The 21,598-nt window shown below is 40.6% G+C and overlaps 1 protein-coding gene across 4 annotated transcripts; it reads left to right on the top strand.

Moving 5' to 3' along the window:
• The first annotated feature begins 17,313 nt into the window (after positions 1–17,313).
• LOC115624651 (BAG family molecular chaperone regulator 2) lies at positions 17,314–20,130 on the top strand. 4 transcript variants are annotated; one of them, XM_030519427.1, is made up of 5 exons: positions 17,316–17,498; positions 17,964–18,447; positions 19,337–19,357; positions 19,426–19,568; positions 19,626–20,130. In XM_030519427.1, exons 2-5 carry the CDS (start codon positions 18,233–18,235, stop codon positions 19,994–19,996), a joined length of 750 nt encoding a protein of 249 aa, XP_030375287.1. In that variant the 5' UTR covers positions 17,316–17,498; positions 17,964–18,232; the 3' UTR covers positions 19,997–20,130. The 4 variants fall into 4 exon arrangements, with proteins under 4 accessions (XP_030375288.1, XP_030375287.1, XP_030375289.1 ...); XM_030519428.1 differs by lacking the exon at positions 19,337–19,357 and having other exon boundaries at positions 17,314–17,498; XM_030519429.1 differs by lacking the exons at positions 17,316–17,498; positions 17,964–18,447 and adding an exon at positions 17,702–17,926.
• Positions 20,131–21,598: the final 1,468 nt, after the last annotated feature.

Raw genomic sequence — 21,598 nt, 5'->3', positions numbered from 1 at the left:
TTCAGGCCATTTGCTTTTGCTTTCTGTAAGAAATTTGGGTCCATGAGCCCACAACGAATATTCCAAAAGTTCACCGGGCAGAGCCGCTCTCGATAAAATGTCTGCCGGATTTAAATTCATTGGCACGTATTTCCACTCCATTCCAGATGTCAGCTCCTGAATTGTGGCTACACGATTGGAGACGAATATCTTGAAGCTCGAAGACTCGCTGCGAAGCCAAGATAATACGACGGATGAGTCAGGCCAGCAATAGCATGGACCACAGAATATCTTCATCTTGGCCACTTCATGCATAAGCTGCGCCAGTAATGCAGCACCGCAGAGTTCCAACTTGGGTACTGTGGTCGTCTTTAAAGGTGCCACACGCGACTTAGCGCAAAGAAGTTGCACCGTCGTTTTTCCCTGAGCTGTAGAGACTATGTAGACGCAGGCTCCATAAGCGCTCATGCTGGCATCGCTGAAGCCATGGACTTCAATAGTTGCGTTAGGAATGAGCACCAGCCGTGGAAAAGTTAGCACACGTTCAAAATTTGAGCAGAAACCAATCCAAGTGGTTGCCAACGCCGCCGGAAGACTCTCTTCCCACATCAGCTTCGCCTTCCAGAGATCCTGCATAAAGATTTTAGATTTGGTTATTACAGGACAAGCAAGACCAAGGGGGTCGTAAAAACGTGCGATAGCTGACAAAAAAGAACGCTTGGTAAGCTTAGAAGGCAGCTCTAAGGGTGAGAGCGAAATAAAAACTGATCGGATGCCGGATCCCAGACCAAGCCCAATGTTTTGGTGATGTCGCTACCATCATCAAATTTTAGCAGCGATTCCTTATTTGCATCAGGGACGCCTTGCAGTACTGCAGAGTTGCTTGAGCACCATTTCCGCAATTTGAAACTGCCCGTCGACAGAAGACTAGTAGTCTGATGCATGATTTCCATCACCTCTGGAACTGAACTGCCTCCAGTAATGAGATCATCCACATAGAAATCACGCTGAAGAATTTCGGTACCAATGGGAAATGAGGCCTGCTCATCCATGTCCAATTGGTGCATTGTACGTACCGCAAAGAACGAAGCAGGTTTTGTGCCGTATGTTACGGTATCCAACTTATAGACTTGCACTTCTTGCTGCGATGTATCACGCCACCCGTACACAGCGATACATCTTGCATACATCGCCTGTGAGTGCAATTGCAAACGAACGAAACCGTAGCAATGTGTTGAAGAGCTTGCTTTGAATGGTGGGACCTGCCATCAAAACTTCGTTCAATGAGTAGCCAGAAATTGTTGCCGCAGATCCATCAAACACAACTCTGAGCTTCGTAGTTGTACTATCCTCCTTTAGGACGCAATGATGCGGTAGATAGTACTTGCATTTATCCCTTGAGTCAGTGCTGACAAGACATGTGATTCAAATCCTTGTACTCCTTTATGAAGGCCGAGTACTGCAACTCAACGCTGTGTTTCGGAGGCAGCCGCAGAGAATACTCGCCACTAGATAGGCGAACAACGTTGGCCTTAAAATGTGCTTCGCACTCCAACTCCTCCTTCGTAGGCAGCATATCCATGTCGATGCAGCTCTCCAGCTCCCAGAATCTGCGTATGAGCCTTTCTATGCGAACATTCGACTCTTTTTCCTCATCTGCTACAGACTGAAATGAAACGAGAGCCGATTTACGGATTTGTGAACCACCTCCTGTTATGATCCATCCCAGGCGAGTCTTCTGAATTACCGGCAATCCAGGAGCCAGTTTGATCTGCCCAACGCAGAGCAGTTCGAAGAACAGGCTGACGCCGATCAGCATGTCAACTTGTTGCGGCCTATTGAAGCTAGGATCAGCCAAACGGATATTAGATGGAATTTTCCAATGCGTCGTATCGAAATTAATGTTGGGCTGGTTGTCCGTGATATTCGGAGCCACCAACGCCGAAATGTTGGTTGAATAATCTGACGACCGAGACTCCAGACTAATGTCAACCGCGAATCCATTCGAAATGAGATTTGCCTCACCGAGGCCAGAGACGCAAGTTGTTGTTTTCACTTTGCGCAATAGAATCTGATGAGCAAGTCGAGAAGTAACTATATGCACCTGCGATCCAGAATCGAGCAAGGCACGACAAGGTGCCAATGTTGACAACGGGCTGAGATTCTGGGCTGAAATGGGCGGATGCGGAGATGTGGCAGTCATGACGCTTGGAAATGACGACGATGTTTGCAATTGCGTTACTGCTTGCTGAGAGGAATCAGAAGCTTGGGCATCAGATTCAAACACGTGCGCTACGGATCCTTCAAAATGCAGAAGGCTGTGATGCCTTGCACCGCAGACTCTACAGGATCGAGCCTTGCAGGTTCTATATTGATGGCCCTTTTGGAGACAATTGAGACACAGGGAAAGCTTTACGGCCTCCTTATGGCGCAGAACTGACGACAGATTTGCGAATTGGGAGCAGGTGTGTATTGAATGGCCCGTGGCATCACAAAATACACAGATTTTCGTACTAGGGTTAGTAGCAACAAAAGACCTTCTATTGTTGTTAGTATTTTTGCTACTCTTTCCCACCTGTGATCCAGAATTGTACACTGCGATAGCCTGCTCCATATTTTCCAACTTCTGACATCGCTTTTCCAGAAATTATGTGAACTGTTGTAGTTTCTTCCCATTTGGTCTGAGTCGCATTATCCAATCTCTGCAGCAGCCTATGGATGATGACGCAATCGGCGATCTGCTCCGAATTTCCCATTCCATGTAATGCTCGCACGTGCGCGTTCAGCTTGTCCGAAAACTCTCGCAATCTGGCAGTCGCACCAACATCAACCTTCTTTAGCCCCAGAAGCTCAGCAATATGTGTCTGAAATATAAGACAGCGGTTATTAAAACGTCGATTAAGCAAATCCAATGCCACCGTATAATTTTCCGTCGATATCACTAAAGAGCGAATGGCATCTAATGCATTGCCCTTGAGACACAGGCGTGAATGCTGCATTTTTTCCACTTGGGTTAATTCCAAATCCTTGTCGATCATTGTTGAAAAGAGCAACATAAAACAGCATAATCCGTGCCGCTGAATGAAGGCAACTTTAGTTCGGGCAAGCGAGACCGATTTTGGACCACCACAGTTTGAGTCTCTGTAGTCAAGGCATTCCGCATAGTTGACGAAGAGGGTGCTTGAAAGTGGCGCTTCCGTAACTCTATTTCCAGCTTGGCAGCTACAGACGCGGACTTTTTGCCAAACTCCTCATGTAGGATGAAGCTAGCGTCACCACAGTCGAACTCCTCCAAACTACTGAGCGCGCGGTTAAAATTAATCTTCTTATCCTCGAGCAGTTTTACAAGACAGAGCAACTCATCTTCTCTCAACAAACCAATTTTGTCTTTTAATTCGCATTCCATTACCTTGAGACTTTCACAAAGATATTCACATTTGCGCGTGAAAATTCTACCCGATTTCCAGGCGCAGCTACGGCAGTGGGTCCACGTTCAATCTGACGCTCACACGGCAGTACAGATGAATCATCACCATATATTATTAGTGCAGTACTCTAATACGAATGAAATGTAATGCACAACGAAAACACAAGTCTCGGTTTGGCAACGGCTGCAACAACAACAAGCGATAATGCACTTCAAATGAAACCGAAAATTGTCACTCGCGCCAAACATCGGCATATAAGCAAAGGCGAATGACCGCACAAAGCAACGACGCTTGCTTGCGGTTTATATGTACAAAAACTATGCGCTTTGTACAGTCAATTATGTACACACATACGTGCACAGATGCTGCAGCGGTATGTATGTATGTATGCACACTAACTTTGCACATCTTAGTGCTTAGTTAGTACACCAAATATATATCGTTTTGAGCCACAAATTATGAATTTTCAGGGTCACCGATTTTTTTTATGTAAATCACGTCGGGTGTTCACCAAAATATTGAGGCACCCAGCTTTTTCGGGAGCCTTTTTATACTCTGTACATGAAATGTACAAGAGTATATTAGGTTTGCGGGAGCTGAAAAATGTAACAGGCAGAAGGAGGCGTGGCAGACCCCACACAGTATACATATTCTTGATCAGCGTGACAAGACGAGTCGATCTAGCCCTGTCTGTCTGTCCGTCCGTATGAACGCCTGGATCTTAGAGACTATAAGAGATAGAGACACCAAATTTTGCACAAAGATGCGTTATGTGTGTATTCTATACGAGTTTGTTTTATTTTTTTGATTTACCCCCCCCCCCCCCCCCCACCACTTCACCCCTATTGGGGTTTTCCCGATCGCCTATATCTTTTAGACTTTAAGACCTAGGCACACCAAATTTTAGTCCCAGATGCCTTGTGTGAATACGCAGAAAATGTATATTTTGGAATTTCCCTCCCTCTCCCCTCTGCGATTTTCTCTAACTCCCGTAATTCTTGGAATTTCGAAATAAAATTTTGCAAATACCTCCCGTTAGTAATTATGTGTCCGTATGCCAAGTTTCACTATGATAGACCGATTTACCAAGAAGTTATAGCCATAAATATATTTGCTGCTGCAGCGCTGCTCAATCGCTGCCCGCGGCTGTTGTTGATGTTGCTGTTTGGTTAACTGCGAAAATGCTTACACAGACACGAATAGATGCGCATAGGCATACATACACTCACACAGACACAATTGCTATGTAAATGTGCAATTATACACCCTTTACGTGAGTTCGAATACCGAGAAAGGTAAAATCAATCATTGAATTTTTTTTTATTTTCGTAATTTTTTTATTTTCTATAATTATTGTAATCATATGTACAGAGTATTTCAAAGTCGGGACACCCGACTTTAGCTTTTTTACTTGTTTAGTCTATGGGTTTGTCTGAAGCGGGCGTCAGACACGACCATTAAAACAAGAACGATTTCTTTTTACATGTACATATGTATATTTTGCCCCGCAGGGCCAAGTATGTTTGTCTATAAACCGAATTGATATACACGAATTTAAGAGGCCACCAACTCTAATAGTTGAGCCTTTAAACAATATGCGCAAAAGTAGAAGTGCGTTGTCTCATACAACAACACAGCGAGAAGCGTTAGATTGGCACGGCGAATCTATGTCAACTAACTTCGATTGCAGCTGCACTGGCAGCTGCAGAGACTAAGAAAAGGATAACAAAAGAAAATGTACAAAGAGAGCAAATATTGAGCGCGATCAAAGCAAACATTATAAGAGTTATTAAACGTTTAGCGTTTCTTGCTTCGCAGAGCAAGGTACAATTTGTATATATGAATAATTATGCGTCTGCTGCGGACGACTGCGCTTGACCAAACAGTGCATATAATGTGCAACTCTGTTTTATTTTTTGGATTTTTCGTCCCACTTCCCCCCTATGGGGGATGACCCGATTTTGCTTTCGTATAATCACATATATCTCGGAGACTATAAGACTTAGGGACACCAAATTTTATTTCAAGATGCCTTATATGAATACGCAGAAAATATGTATTTTGGAATTTTCTTCCCTTCTCCCTCTCCCACGTAATTAGTGATATTCCAGAGCCCCCGTAATTCTAGGAATTAGGACTCAGATTTGGAAAATACTTCCAGTAAGTGAATTTAAGTCCGTATGCAAAATTTTATCATGATATGATATTAAAATATGTTATATGGCGTATATATGGCTACTTCTTCTCTGCTCAAGCGCTGCCTGCAGCTGTTGCTATTGCTGCCGTGGTTGAACTTTGTGCTGCATACATGCTTACACAGACACGAATAGATATGCATAGACATATATAAGTAAACAAATCTCGGTTGGAGTAGGTTTCGTTTAGATGTTTATTTAGCTCAACTGAGCATAATGAGTTCCAAATTAAAAACTAACTTAAATAAATATTCAATGCAGGCCACATAGCCTATGGCCCGCGGCAGCGCCGGAGCATAGCCCATGGGCCGTGGCAGCGCAGGCAACAGAACGCTGACTCGGCGCCTCGTGACCGTTCTTGCAGTGGTCACTCAGCGCAGGCATGCGGGTGTCAGGTTCCGCCGGCCGCTGTGTTGCAACGGCGTCCGGTCTGATGACTTGGTCAGCAGATATTGCCTTGCGCGTGTGAACTGGCATCTGTGTTGCAACGGCGTCCGGTCTAATGACCTGGTCAGCAGATTCTGCCTTGCGCGTGTTAACTCCTCCCGGGGTTAAGTGAAAGCCGTCCTCGGGTTTTCCCAGATGCGCTGCGGGTTCAATTCGGCGTTTTAGGGCTCGATGTCGTCGGACCCTCAGAATGCCAACATAGCAAAGCAGGACGAGTGCGAGAGTAAGGCAGCTGCTTAGCAACGGCCTTGACTGTAGTTCGGATTGAAGGTCGCCAATGCGTTGAAGATTCTTCAAGCTCAGATCGTGGAGGAAGGGCAAACTTAGGTGCTCTCGGTGACTGGTCACGTTGATTTGTGACGAGGCGGACACCGCAGGTTTTTTCCTCAAGACGCCTCGATGGTTGACATAGAGAGTGCCGTTCAGGGAAATGTGGTCATTATAGGAGACCAGGTATGTTCCCGAAACCAACTGACTGATGCCATTATCTTCGACCTTAATGGTTGCGTCATTGATCAGGAGGAGGCCTTCGTCAATCAGGGTCACCGGTTCCAGATGTCCAGGGCGAGTTGCGCAATGTGCGATGATTCCAGACACCAGCTGTTGAGCGCAAGTTGAAGTCTGCATCTTCTTGCAGAAGGTAGTGCCCACAGCTGCGTTACATTCGGAAACGGCGAAGGTCTGCGCTCCGCAATCGGCTACCGTGCTACTGTCTTCTAAATCTAAAATCAATTTGTTCTTTTGAACTGGAAAGACATTAATTTTCTTACAAACTAGTTTTGGTTTTGGATATTTAATGAGAAAATATAACATATTGGTATTTTGAAATGCCTTAATACTAGATACTGACAAAATGTCTGATATGCTAACATTTGTGAAGTGTTCATTTGCCAGTTCATTAACATCAACGCTGTCCAGAACTAGAGGGCTTATTAAATTGATTTTTGCTAGGGTTATGGAAAATATTAGATCCTCAAGATTATTGATAATTATTCTGTTCTTTGCAAGAATGGTTTCGAACAAATGTCCATAGTCTGAATCTTCCGTCCTGTGAATTGCGTTCAAAGTCTTTGTGATTTCGTTAATTCGTGTCTGGAATTTGGTGTTTATCTCAATTTGCCTGTTTTCGGCTTCTATTAATTGTCCTTGCCTAAACTTGATCTGTTCCCAGTCGTCAAAGTCTGGTGTACCAGCTACTACTTTAAGCGCGGTTCCCAACAAATTTATACTACGTGCCTGTCTGTGATGAACTTTAAGTGTGTTTATTAATGTTTCTATATGTCCGAGGTCCGTGTTGAGTAAATTCCTCATATGGTCTTTAGTAAATAGGTCCAAGGTCTTTTTCGTTTCGTCAGCGTAAGTTTCGTATGACGTTATGTTCGTTGTATGTCCCAGGTACCCATACTCGTCCCAGATGGTCACGTCCCCGTCAGTTATAGGTATGTAGTCAGCGTGAGAGTAGTCGGTAAGTCTTGATGTCGCTGCTGTCAGAGTGGTCAGTGTCAGAGTCAGTACGAGAGAGTGTCCCAAACTGCGGTCAAATCAATATGGAAGAAAAATGTTTCTGATATAGTAAAAATTCTGACTTAGTCTAAATAGAACAAAGAGTCTTAAAAATTTTGTTGCTATTATTTAAGGCTGTCTTTATGGACCACCCTCCCTTTTATAAGAACCGTTGTGCCCAAATCTGCCTCTATTACTTCTTCCGAGCACAAGGGTGACAACTTATTTCCTAATCTTTTATTTGATTTCAACAATACCTTCTCCCCAACCCGATAAGTTTTATGAACTCTATTTTTGTTTGCTTGTTCAAGCTTTCTATCCTGTGCTGTTTTAATTCTGTTTTCAACTTGCGTTGCAAGTTCCACCGGAGTTGAATGAATAACCTCTATAGGCTTTCTGTCTGTCACTGAATGAATTGACCTATTGTATTGTACGGTTGCAAGGAGAATGATATCGACGGTATCTGTTAAGTTCTTGTCCAATTTCAAGCAACGACCTATTTCCCCAAGGGTACTATGGAAACGCTCTACCTGTCCATTAGAAGTACTATGCAAAGGAGGTGCATTCGAAATTTGAATGTCAAAATTATTTGCCAGTAATGATCTTATGGTCTCAGAGTTAAGCGACTTCTCGTTATCGCAATAAATTCTTTTTGTTTTTGGAAACAGGTTTATAAGCTGTAAAATCGGAGCTTTTATGTCCACGATCGCACGTGAATGAATAGCCTGTACCACTGCGAACTTGGAGAATTTGTCCACGCAGGTCAGAAAAAATTTCTTGTCTGTGGAATACACATCAACATGCAAAATTTCTCCAGCATATGACGGTACTGGTGTTTTTCCTATTGCTTGTTTGGTTGGATGTCGACCATACTTTCCCATAGCACATATTCTGCAATTTGTGGCTATTTCTGTCGCTAATCGACTCATCTTGGGAAAAAAATAGTCCAGAAGTATTTGTTTAACATTTTCCTGGGCTGCACGGTGAGCACGATTATGCTCTATCGTGGCTATTTCCCTCTACTCTGTGCCATTAGTTATGTCCGTTACAATATTCTTGGAATATCTAAATACGGTTGAGGGGAATGCTTCTACCAACTTATGTTGAATAAAGGCCAAAATAGGCAAATCGCAATGTATTGCGTTGACTACGTCCGCTCTTACCACGTCCTGCAAAGTTTGCAAGAGAGTGTTTCGGTCAGAGAACCGGACAATGTGCCTAACTTTTTCCTTAAAGAAGATGAAAGTTTTCACCGAAGGGGTGTTATTCTCCTCAATAACTATCTGATTCCGGTAACAGTTTACCGGTTTGTCTGTCGCCTCTATAGTGTAAGTGAGGGATTCCTCGCTATGCACTGTGGCAGCATCAGAATGCACAGAGTCTTCTAGGGCGTTAACGTTCTAACGAGACAAAGCGTCTGCCACTAAGTTTTCTTTGCCAGGTTTATAAATGATATTCGCATTATGTTCATCAATAAAAGCTTTCCAGCGTTTTATTTTTGCGTTCGGATTCTTGTCTGACACTGCAAATGTCAGAGGTTGGTGGTCAGTGAAAATGTTCAAGTTTCTGACTCCATATAAGTAGTTCCGAAGATTTTTCAAGGCCCACACAATGGCAAGAAGCTCTCTCTCATTGGTAGCAAAGTTCACTTCATTATCGCGTAAAGTTCGCGAAATCATAGTAATAGGGCGTCCGCCCTGAGACAATACTGCTCCGAGACCATGACCTGATGCGTCTGTTGTCAGGTCAAATGGCATTTTGAAATCGGGATACGTTAGTATCACGTCTTCGGAAGCTAGTATCTGTTTTAGCTTGTCAAAAGCTGTGAGTTGACTTTGGGTCAATTCAAGATTAACCTTTCTCGAATGATTAGCACTTATCTTGCCGTTCTCGCCCTTTAAGACGTCCGTTAGGGGTCTCGCGATAGCGGCAAATCCCGCTATAAAACACCTATAGTAGCTTGCTAGCCCTAAAAAAGATCTAAGACCAAACAAGGTTTTTGGAGGCTGGAAATCTTTAATAGCTTGCACCTTTGCAGGTGATGTTTGTATTCCACCCCTACTCACAGTGAATCCCAGATACTCTACGCTCTTTTTGAAGAACTTAGACTTTTCCTGGGAGACCCTCATGCCCGCATCCCGAAGGCTTTTTAAAACCCATTCAATATGCATCACATGATCTTCCTTGGTCTTGGAAAAAATTATCACGTCATCTACATACACGTAACAAGTCTTTCCTATTTGATCCCGGAGAACATCATCAATTGCCCTCTGGAATATACTTGGAGCATTTTTCAGCCCAAAGGGAAGTCTGCAAAATTCATACTTCCCGTTATTTACAGAAAAAGCTGTTTTTTCTCTGTCCTTTTCCGCCAATTCTATTTGGTGGAAGCCCGATTTGAGGTCCAATGTTGTAAAATATTGTGCCTCTCCCATATTTGCTAATATTGCAGAAATAGTTGGGATCGGGTACTTATCATCAATCGTTTTCTGGTTTAGTTTTCGAAAGTCGATAACCAACCGCTTTAATTTGTGCCCTGATTCGTCGACACCTTTTTTGTCGACGACCCATATAGGGTTATTATAGGGCGATTTTGACGGTCTTATGATGCCATTCGCTAGAAGTTGTTTAACCTCTGCGTTGACAAATTCGGACACGCCCATCGGATAGGGATACAACTTGGAGTACACAGGTTCTCCGTCGGTTGTGCGAATAGTGGCAACCGTGTTGATGTTGTAAGGTAGGGACTCGTTAACGTCCGCAAATGCTTTAACCGTTTGGTCAATCATCTTATCAAAAGTTTTTTTTACTGCGGTGGGAACATCCGCGTCATCGATTTGTATGAAATTTACATTCTGGCATTTAACAAAGTGAATCGGCTCTGAGCCGTCATTATATTTGATACAATTTTTTGTGAAATCTAATTTTGCATTGACCTGCCTTAACAGGTCGAAACCAATTATGCCATCGAATCTCCCAAGGTTTTCTAGAACAAAGAAATATGTTTTTATATTGAATAAATGAATCGGGCATTTCTGCTCGATTTTTGTGTGCCCATGTATTGACCTTACTTGAAAAGTTTTTTCAACAGGCACAAAGTACTTCAGTACTGAAAGAGGTTTGATAAAACTTTTGGACGCTCCCGTGTCAATAAGCAACTTGATAGTTTGCCCCGCTACTGTACGTGTGACGTACGGGAGCAGGGAGCTACCCCTAAAAAATTGCAGTTTTCAGCTTCGGACAATTCGTCTTCGAACGCTGCTGCTTCCGATTGTGATCGGGCTTCATAATTTTCCCCGTCATGTTCGTGAGGCAAGTGGTTCAATCTTTGGCGGCTTCGCATTGATTGGTCGCCATAATTTTGAAACCTCCTATTGCCCTGTGACTGCGTGTTTTGCCTAAAACGCGATGAAGTATCAACCTCCATCGGCTCGGGACGCTGCCCTTGTGGCTTTTGTGTCTGGAAGCGTTGCTTCGAACTATCCGCCCTTGGCTTTCCCTGATTTTCCCTATGCCCCTTTTGGAAGAATGGGCTCTTTTGTTGAAAATTGCCCTCATTTTCCGGCTGGCTGCTTTGGCGCCAGCTTTGAGGCCGCTGACCACTAGGCTTCTGAGTTTTTTCCTCAGTATGTTTGGCAAAATTTGCCATGAAAATGCCTCTTTCGTTGCTTGATTCTGCCTCCTGTGCAAGTGCCAGGGCGGTTGGCAGATCACGCGGCTGAGCTGGGAAAACAGCCCATTTGATTGATTTTCTCAATCCAGAAACGAAAGTGTGAAGCGCGTCAGCTCTATATTTTTCATTCAAAACGGCTGCTGCAGCCGAATCATAAGTCATAAGAGTTTTATTTATAATTAGTGTCAAGTTTTTCTCTACTTCATCGTAGTATTTCAACAAGGGCAAGTCGCCCTGTCTCAGAATACTCAGGTTTTGTTGGATCACATGTACCGGCGTTTTGTCGGCAAATGTGAAATCCAATCTTGCAATTATAGCGTTAAAATTTAGCACAGTGTTGAAGGATGCAAGTACTGCATCTGCAGGTCCCCTTATTTTATTTCTAATAATGGCAACTGCCTGGTAATGCCTAGAGCTCCCGTTGTAGGGCTCGAAAACCTTATATGCCGATGCAGCAGCTTGTCTCCAAGAGACGTAATTGTCTTGCTTCCCATCAAACTCGGGGATAGACTTCACTATGTCTAAGGGCTCCTTTGTCCTGGTACAATTTCTGTGGCCAGGTATACCTTCACCTCTGGCACGGTCCCCCTAAGATTATTCAACTGATCTGTAACTACCGCGAGCTTTTGCTCGAAAAGCTGTGCCTGTTGTTCAAGGCACGCCCGCATTTGGACCTCCAGATTTGCCACTTGTTGTTCACTCATGCTGTTAGTTGAACTTATAGCCCTGTATGAAGGTATTAACTCTTCGTCACTACTGTCCGTTCGTTTATCGGTTCTGTACATCAAGATATGAGTCTCTAATCTACTCCTTTTGGATTTGTCAGTAACAAAACTTGCATATAACAATTTAAATTAAAAAAAATTGAACATTTATGACATAAAACTGTCTTTTTTTTCAAATCCCCGCAGAATGAATTTGGGGTAAACCTATAAAAATTGTATAGGTTTTGCTTCAATAATATAAAAATATAATAAAAACAATATAACAATACAACAAAAATACAATCAAAAATCTTATACTCGACAACGTCAATTTGTTGTCACAACTTGCATAGAAAAATGTGAAAAATTTCAAACCTCAGCAGCACAAACCTCCGCCAATTGAGGAAAAAAAAATTCCACTGCAAAAATTTGTGTGAAAAAATAAAAAAAAATTTTTTCTCTTTATATTTTTTCCTTTTTATCTTTACGCAACACAAACGAGAGAGATTTTCCTGGCTCACGCTAATTCTGGACAATTGGTTTCGCTTTTCTTTTATTTTTATTTATTTAAAATAAGGCAATATAAACACTTCACTTACATGAACTTCATATTTCTAAGAAACTCCAGTTGCTGGTGGCCGATGCGTGTAGCGCTGTCTGTAGGGTGCCGAATCCTCCTCGTGTAGTTGCTGGGACTGCCGTTGGGGCCGCTGCTTGGTTCTGCACTGCTCTGAACTTTAGAGCTGTTTTTTCTTTTTTTCTGTTCTTTTCACTCGCTCAGCAATAGCCGCTGGGGTTTTATTTTTTTAATTATTTTTTATTTATATTTTTTTTCATCTGAAGCTTCTGTCACCTTTTCAGATGTTGAAGTCTCACTTTAAACTGCTTGCTGTATCACTCCGATTATTTTTACTTTTAGTTACTTTTCAGATGTTGAAGTCTCACTTTAAACTGCTTGTTGTATCACTTCAATTATTTTTACTTTTAGTTACTTTTCAGATGTTGAAGTCTCACTTTAAACTGCTTGTTGTAGCACTTTAATTATTTTTGGTTACTAGTAATTGTAACAATTAGTACATCTATCACGACGTTTGGCACGACGATATTATTTTGTTTTAATTTTTTTAGTATGTTAGCACTTGGCATGTTAATCGCGGCGTTGGCACGACGATGTTGTTTTTCTTTTTTTTATTCTTATTAAATGTAACACTAAATACTTTTCTCGCGGCGTTGGCACAACGAGGTATTTACTAAGTTAATTTAAAAACGCGAGTAATTACTTCACCGTTGGGCGCCAGTAAACAAATCTCGGTTGGAGTAGGTTTCGTTTAGATGTTTATTTAGCTCAACTGAGCATAATGAGTTCCAAATTAAAAACTAACTTAAATAAATATTCAATGCAGGCCACATAGCCTATGGCCCGCGGCAGCGCCGGAGCATAGCCCATGGGCCGTGGCAGCGCAGGCAACAGAACGCTGACTCGGCGCCTCGTGACCGTTCTTGCAGTGGTCACTCAGCGCAGGCATGCGGGTGTCAGGTTCCGCCGGCCGCTGTGTTGCAACGGCGTCCGGTCTGATGACTTGGTCAGCAGATATTGCCTTGCGCGTGTGAACTGGCATCTGTGTTGCAACGGCGTCCGGTCTAATGACCTGGTCAGCAGATTCTGCCTTGCGCGTGTTAACTTATACACTCACATAGAAATTGTACATGAAATGTACAGAAGTATATTAGGTTTGCGGGAGCTGAAAAATGTTACAGGCAGAAGGAGGCGTGGCAGACCCCACAAAGTATATATATCCTTGATCAGCATGACAAGACGAGTCGATCTAGCCCTTTCTGTCTGTCTGTCTGTCCGTCTGTCCGTCCGTATGAACACCTGGATCTCAGAGACTATAAGAGATAGAGACACAAAATTTTGCACAAAGATGCCTTAAGTGTGTATTCTATACGAGTTTGTTTTATTTTTTTGATTTTCCCCCCCACTTCCCCCCTATGGGGGTTTTCCCGATTTTTCATTCGTATAATCGCCTATATCTCGGAGACTATAAGACCTAGGATTTTTTCTAACTCCCGTAATTCTTATAATTTCGAACTAAAATTTTGCAAATACCCCCAGTTGGTTATTGTGTGTGCGTATGCAAAGTTTCACTATGATAGCCATAAAGCCATAAGTTATAGCCATAAATATATTTGCTGCTGCAGCGCTGCTCAAGCGCTGCTCAAGGGCTGCCCGCGGCTGTTGTTGATGCTGGTGCTTTGGCTGACTGCACACATGTTTACACAGACACGAATAGATGCGCATAGGCATGCATACACTCACACAGACGCAATTGCTATGTAAATGTGCAATTATAAACCCTTTACGTGAGTTCGAATACCGAGAGAGGTAAAATCGATCAAATATTTTTTTTATTTTCTTAATTTTTTATATTTTCTATAATTATTGTAAACATATGTACAGAGTATTTCAAAGTCGGGACACCCGACTTAAGCTTTTTTACTTGTTTTTTTTTTTAATTCTTTAAATTTCTATAATTATTCTACACATATTTACAGAGTATTACAAAGTCGGGACACCCGACTTTAGCTTCTCCACTTATTGAACTTTGTTCCTGCCTTTATAACATTGCATGTCTCTGTATAAGCACTTCAACCACATAGAAGAAGAGCTTCAAACAGCTTCTTAAATGCTCGTAATCCCGTAGATGTTCTCAGTGACACTGGGCATAGCACCATTTACATATCATTAATTTTACCGCCGCAGCATACATACAACAAGATCAAACGATCCCAGTCAACAACGGCAATATACTCAGCTTATACAATGAATGATGAAAGAAACAGTGGTAGACAATCGTGTTACATTCAAGTTGTCACTACAAATTTTTGGAACAGAAACACTGGAGCTTTATAACTTAACCATGCACTCCAAAAAACAATGAATCTACGCAGTTATTTCTCCGATCAAGGTATCAGCAATATGCAATGACGACTTTTTTGCAGATCCGGGTTCATATTGATCAACTCCGGTTGCCGAATCTGCAACTTACCTTAAGCGCCAGGCCGCGGCCGCCGACGACACCGCTGTTACAAGGGGAGCTAGCTAGCCCTAAAATTTAGTATTTAATTACTTTCAGTTAATTAGTTGTAAAAAATGATTTAAATGAGTGATGAGTTTACGTTCTTAAACAAGCAGCCAATTCCGTGTTCTTCATTCAAGACAAAACAAATTCTTCGACTCCACCTACTTGTCTATGTGCTAGTAGGACCAACAACTTTACAGTTTTATTTATATTTTTATGTAAATTTCGTCCTTTCTGTTTCGTCTGGACAAAAACGTCACTGACTAGTTTTTACGAAACTAGTTTTGGATTAAGTGAGTCAGGGTTTACACCCTGGCTGCCGCACCTACCTACCTGGGGCCGTTTCCGAAGGCCTAAAAGGGGAACACTACCATCCTGGCAGTGCTGGACCATATGTCCAAGTTTGTTTGGCTGCGAGCGATGGCGATAGCGACCGCAACGGCTGCAGTACGTTTCCTGAAGGAGGAGGTTTTTGCAGCGTTTGGGGTCCCAGAAACCGTCCACACATACAACAAGCAATTTCTCTCGAGGGAGTTTACCTCATTCTTGCGAAAGTTAAGCATTACGCACACGCGGCCGGCTAACAGACAAATGCAGCGGAACGAGAAAACCAGTCGGTGTTGGCGGAAATCCGAACATATGAAAGCCAAAAGCTGCATGTGCAGCTTTTCATTCACCATGAAATGATTCATTCATCTTGTGATGGCCAAACAAGACAAGACGTGCCAATGCTGGTGTGTATGGCACTACGTGTTGCAGACTTAACGTCAGCGAGCTTTTCGTCCCACTTGGTGTGATATTCATATGTTCGGATAGCAAAACTCAAAAAGTCCCCCGCAGATACCCGATAGCTGTCTTACACTCGAGTCTAGGTAGGCTGGGAAATCAGTGGCTGTAAAAAAACAAAAGTCATACGACCAACTCCTGCAGCGTCCCAACAGATCAAATCGAATGACCCGTAGAGGACAGCTCGAAGAATTGTAATAGAAGGTGCGTTCCAAAGTAAACAGGACATTATGAATATAGCGCCTCCTGGTGGCGCTATCTATATGCCGACTAGTGTGTTAGAATCTGCTATCTTCATCGATTGTCCAGTGAGTTGTTCATGACATTTTATCTATTCATTTCATTTCATTGGTGGAACAAGTTTATGGCGATGATTGCCTATCCCGTAGCAGAGTGCACGAGTGGTTTCAACGTTTTCAAAGCGGTCGTGAGGACATAAATGACGATCAACATGTGGGCCAATCAAAATTCGTGATCACCGAAAATTTCATCGAAACTGTGCGTGAATTCATCAAAAATCAGCAGAAATCATCATTGAAATTAATGAAAATGGAATTGAACATCTCCAAAACATCGATTTATCGCATTTTAACCGAACATTTGGGCTTACGAAAGGTGTGTGCACGGTTTGTTCCGCACAAATTGACTGACGACCAAAAATTGCTCAGAATCGATCGACGCTTGTAACCGATTATTTGATCAAAAATCACATTTTAACCATTAACCACTCGCCGTATTCACCTGATATGGCACCGTGCGACTTCTACCTTTTCGGAAAAATGCATTTGCCCATGAAAGGAAAGCGTTATGCAGACGTAGAGGCCATTCAAAAGGCTTGCACCGGCATACTGGCGGCCATACCGGCCAACGAGCTAAAACACTCGTAGGACATGCTTTTGGATCGTGCAAAAAACTGTATTGAAGCAGAAGGAGACTTTTGGAATAAAATAAATTGATTTTGCCGAAAAAACCATTTGTTCTGTTTATTTTTTTTTTTCAAGTCCTGTTTTCTTTGGAACACACCTTGTAAATGTGAAAATAATCATAAATTGCGAATAAAATCTGAAATGGGTGAACATCTAAAAGGGTACAAAAACAACACAAACGCATATAAGGGAGTCGACCTATACCTATACCGGCCTTTATGACCTTTGAGTCGACTTGAAGACCTAATTTCAAAAAATGCATAAAATCTTAAACATAAATAAAGCCAAATAAACATATTTGAATTATTCCGTGTACCCCAGAACTTATGAAATAGTTACGCTATCCTGCTAAGTAACACAAAGCATTCTCATTGAAAACTTCCTGAATATTGAAATTGCACGGTATTACCTTGGCTATTCAAAAATCGATTCTCGGAAGCGAAATATCGTTTCTCGACCTTCAAAAGTAAATAATCGATTTTTAGTCGAGTCGCTACCATCTCTTGGCTTTGTAAAATTCTTAGGTAGTAAATCTACATATGTATATGTTTTCATATGTTAAATTAGATAAAAAAGAGACAACGAATAATGAACATAAAATGTGAAGGTTGTTGACAACATTATATGATATAAATTGCGATAGTTTTAGAAGACCATAATAGTTGTTCTTTGCTAGAAAATGTTTTAAGTAACGACTTTGATTTTGATTCCTTTCAAAAAAACACTAATACGCGCTCGGATTGTCATTTTATAATTAGGGTTCCTCCACTGCAGGTAATTTTATGAAGACTATAGTAAACTTTTAAATAGCTCTTTTAACATATTTTATACATTACCATGTCTACGCATGTTGGTTTCAGAAACATATGTACATAAATGTATGTATGTATGTACATACATATGTATGTATTTTTTCATATGTATGTATTCATGAAAAATACATTAGGTCTGTGTTATTGCTCAATATTCGTAGGGGTTTAATGTTTTTTGACAACGTGAAAGATTCAAAACAAAAAAATGTTAGCAAGTTGGTTGGGTATATTTCGCAAACGGCGACATTTTGATGCGGCTGGGCCTGCTGCAGAACCGCAAAGGCGACGGCAAAATATTCATGGAAATGATAAAGATGATTACTCTCTCCCTGTCAACTGGACAGATGATTATTTTTTTGAGCTACAAAACAACAGAACAGAACTAAATAGGTAAATATCAAATAAATGATTTGTCTGTTTTTTTCAGTTTGCATTTGTGGAAACAGCTAAGGCTCGTCATAGGCCTATAAGCCTAGGCAGTATTTAAAATCACCATTGCAACAACTACGATTGTAGCATGACATCGATTTTCATGTAAAAAATTATTGGTGAATAGGACATACTACAGCCAACACTTTGAAGTTGAAACTACTTACAATAAGTGTCATTCGACGCTTTTGGTTTATTGCCCTCCGCATGCACATAGTGCTACGGCAGCAATAGCAGTTTCGTGTCACACTGGAGCACCTTCAGGAGATGGATATTGATGCATCTCCCGTGTTCGTCTCACAGGAGCCAAACAAGGACAGGAGCAATAATCCCGTTAGAAGTCTTTATCAGTCAGAATCATCAATGAATTTTGATTATTTGCAAGGCTTGCGTGCGGACGCTACTGCCTCAGCCACATCATCTAGTTGTGGAATTGGTGGTAGCACATATGGACTGGTGGACGACAGTAGGGCACTGGACAGGTTGTTATTCCTACTAATTCTACCCACCACTTTTAATTCTCCCTTACCAATTCTAGTTATGTAGTCGACTCCTTTTGTTATATATATAATACATAATATAATATATATATATATATATATATATATATATATATATATATATATATATATATATATATATATATATATATATATATATATATATATATATATATATATGTGCAATCAAAATATATAAGTACATATATTCTTGATGACAAGAGAAGTCGACTCTGTATGTTAGCTCTGTATGCCTCTTCCATATGAACACCTAGATCTCAGAGACTGCAAGATTTAGATGCCTTATATATTATAGCAGTGCAAGTTTATTTTATATACTCAGTACACGAAATGTACAAGAGTATATTCGGTTTGGCAGAACAGGCAGAAGGAGGCGTAACAGAACCCACAAAGTATATATATTATTGATCAGCAGAACAAGAAGAGTCGATCTATGTCTGTCTGTTCGTATGAACACCTGGATCTCACCCGACTTTAGCTTTTCCACTTGTTTTCTAATGCACCGTACTTTCCCGTTCCTATTAACACTTAGATCCCAGGGACAATGAATTGGAACATCAAATTTTGCACGCAAATGCCTTATATGTATGTACATATATAAGGTATAGTCATAAGTGTAACCCCTGCCCAAATTTGTTTTATTACAATTTTGCTTACTGTACCATTTTTCCAAGTTTGTAATTTTTGGTAATTTATATATTTATTATTTTACACATAGGTACGGAGCATTTTAAAGTCGGAGCACCCGACTTAATATTTACCACTTGTTTTTAATAAGACGCACTAAAAACAAATTTAAGTCTTTTTCTTTTCATACATTCACGCTATTACCATTTCTTTTGTGTGACAGACCCTTCAATGCAAATGAACGGTAATGATTATAAAAGACATAAAACAAGTGATAGCGTTTTATATTATGTTATATTTTCAATATTTCAGCTTTGTTTCCATACTAGATCAATTAGATGCACGTGTCGAGAAATTCCGTAAGGATGCGCTCAACTTACAAGAAAAAAAAGACTACCTTTTGATGTCTATGGATCTCATAAAAAGTAACGAAATGCTGCAAAACATGAGTGACGGTGAGTTTGTATCCAATTAAAATGTTTTATAGGTCAATAACTTAATAATACAAACAGCTGAACGCGAGGAAATTATATGCTACATACAACGTGTCAACAGTCGCCTTGGCACTGTAGAGTTAAACGTACGAACAGTACGCGACAACTCTCAAGAAGATTCGCTTAGTCAGATTAATGCACTGATAGATACTATGATTAAAATGGGTGATCCGGTCATTGCACGTCAACGATGTCAGCTATATTTGAATGCATGCTGTAGTAGTTCTATGGACCCTCATTTGGATACGCTGCCTGATGCCGATATGGGCCCTATTGATAAAAAATTTGAGAGCGTTTTACTAGGCTGTACGCTGGATGATCAGAAAAATATTAAAAAACGATTACAGGCGCTCATGGGATATTTAAATAAACAAACGGTCAGCAATTAGTTGAATGAAATCATTTTGGGCTACTTGTTTGTCCAAATACAAAACAACCATTTCAATCGTTAGGCATAATTTTAAATTAATTTTAAACCGCAAATACAAGGAAATAAAAATTGCACCGCAATTATTAACAGCAATTTTACGCTCCGAGATTTTTAAATTAATATTAAAATATATCTATTCGTTGAACCTTTTACGCAGCATTTGAAGGTTTCGAATAGTTTTATACCCTACACCCAAGCAGTATCTTATACTAAGTCATAGAATACTAATTTTATGTGCATCGCGTTTTTTTCAAAATTTGAAAAGTACGATATCTTGCAGGTTTATTTATTTTGCAATGTTACGAAATAACACAGTATACTAATAAATGACGATTACATGTAAAAATAAACTTAAATTAATTAGTAATCTATATATATAAAACAGTTTGTCCTGACTGACAGATTGGTGATCAATGCACAGCCCAAACGGTAAAGGCTAGGAAGCTGAAATTTGGACTCAAGTATCCTTTCATAGTCTAGGTGCCCACTAAGAAGGGATTTTGGAAAACTCCAGCTCCAAAGGGGGGAAAACAGGCTCCAACGTTTGTATGAAAAATCTACAGTTTTCATCTGATTAACTTCAAACTTAGTTTGTATACTCTCAAAACAATTCCAAGAAAAACTGTATACTTGGTTTTTTGATATTTTTTTGGGGGCCCAAACCGCGTCAACAGCCCACACGGTAAAAGCTAGGATGCTGAAATTTGGGCTTAAGTATCCTACCATGGTGTAGATGCGCACTAAGAAGGGATTTTGGAAAATTCGAGCTCCAAAGGGGGGAAAACGAGCTGCAAAGTTTGTTTGAAAAATCCGCATTTTTTAGCCGATCGACATAAAACTTGGCTTCTGAAATCAATAAAAGAATACAAACAAAACTGCATACTTAGATTTTCGAAATTTGAGCTTGAATTATTGGGGTTTTAATATTTATTCACTATTTCAAATGAAAAGTTTGTGTTATAAATTAAGTCCGATCGATTTAAAATTTGGGTAATGTAATCTACGTAACTAAATCTACAACTTTGCATTCAAGGATTTTCAAAATATGCATTTTACAAAAACAGGCAGAACAAACAATACAAGATATCAAACAGTTGGGGACAACTAAGTATACACACACACACGCAGTTGTTCGTGTAGTTGCGTGCAAACGATTGAAATAGCCAAAGCAAAATGTGAGACACTAATGTGTGAATGTCCATACATACAGTGACGAACAAAATTATTGGCACAGTTGGCATGTCTGACTTTCGCACAGTGTTTCTCCATGAAATATGGTGATATTTAAATAAAACAAATTTTATTCATATACATTGATCAATTTCCTACTAAAATTACTTTATTTCATTCATTTATATTTTTCCATTAATTTAAGAAAATTAAAAATATAAAAAAACAGCCGTTTTCGCCTGAACAAAATTATTGGCATGTGCACATCTATGTATGTACATATGTATCTACATATGTACTATATGTATGTACATTCGTCTTGCACTGACAGAGCAAGAAATGTTAATTAATTGAAAATTATATAACACTTTTAAATGTAATTTTTTCTTTG

The sequence above is a fragment of the Scaptodrosophila lebanonensis genome, unplaced genomic scaffold, assembly GCF_003285725.1.
Source record: "Scaptodrosophila lebanonensis strain 11010-0011.00,11010-0021.00 unplaced genomic scaffold, SlebRS2 tig00000061-arrow-pilon, whole genome shotgun sequence".
In the NCBI taxonomy this organism is placed as follows: Eukaryota; Metazoa; Arthropoda; class Insecta; order Diptera; family Drosophilidae; genus Scaptodrosophila; species Scaptodrosophila lebanonensis.
Note: the sequence above shows the minus strand (reverse complement) of the source record. Positions and strands in the feature narration are given on the sequence as shown.

What these genes read in the sequence shown, in the direction of transcription:
- LOC115624651 (XM_030519427.1), top strand. Translation starts at nt 18,233, where the DNA reads ATGGATATTGATGCATCTCCCGTGTTCGTCTCACAGGAGCCAAACAAG. An exon ending in GACAGTAGGGCACTGGACAG is followed by an intron (nt 18,448 to 19,336) that starts GTTGTTATTCCT and finishes TTTGTGTGACAG; the next exon opens with ACCCTTCAATGCAAATGAAC. An exon ending in GCTGCAAAACATGAGTGACG is followed by an intron (nt 19,569 to 19,625) that starts GTGAGTTTGTAT and finishes TAATACAAACAG; the next exon opens with CTGAACGCGAGGAAATTATA.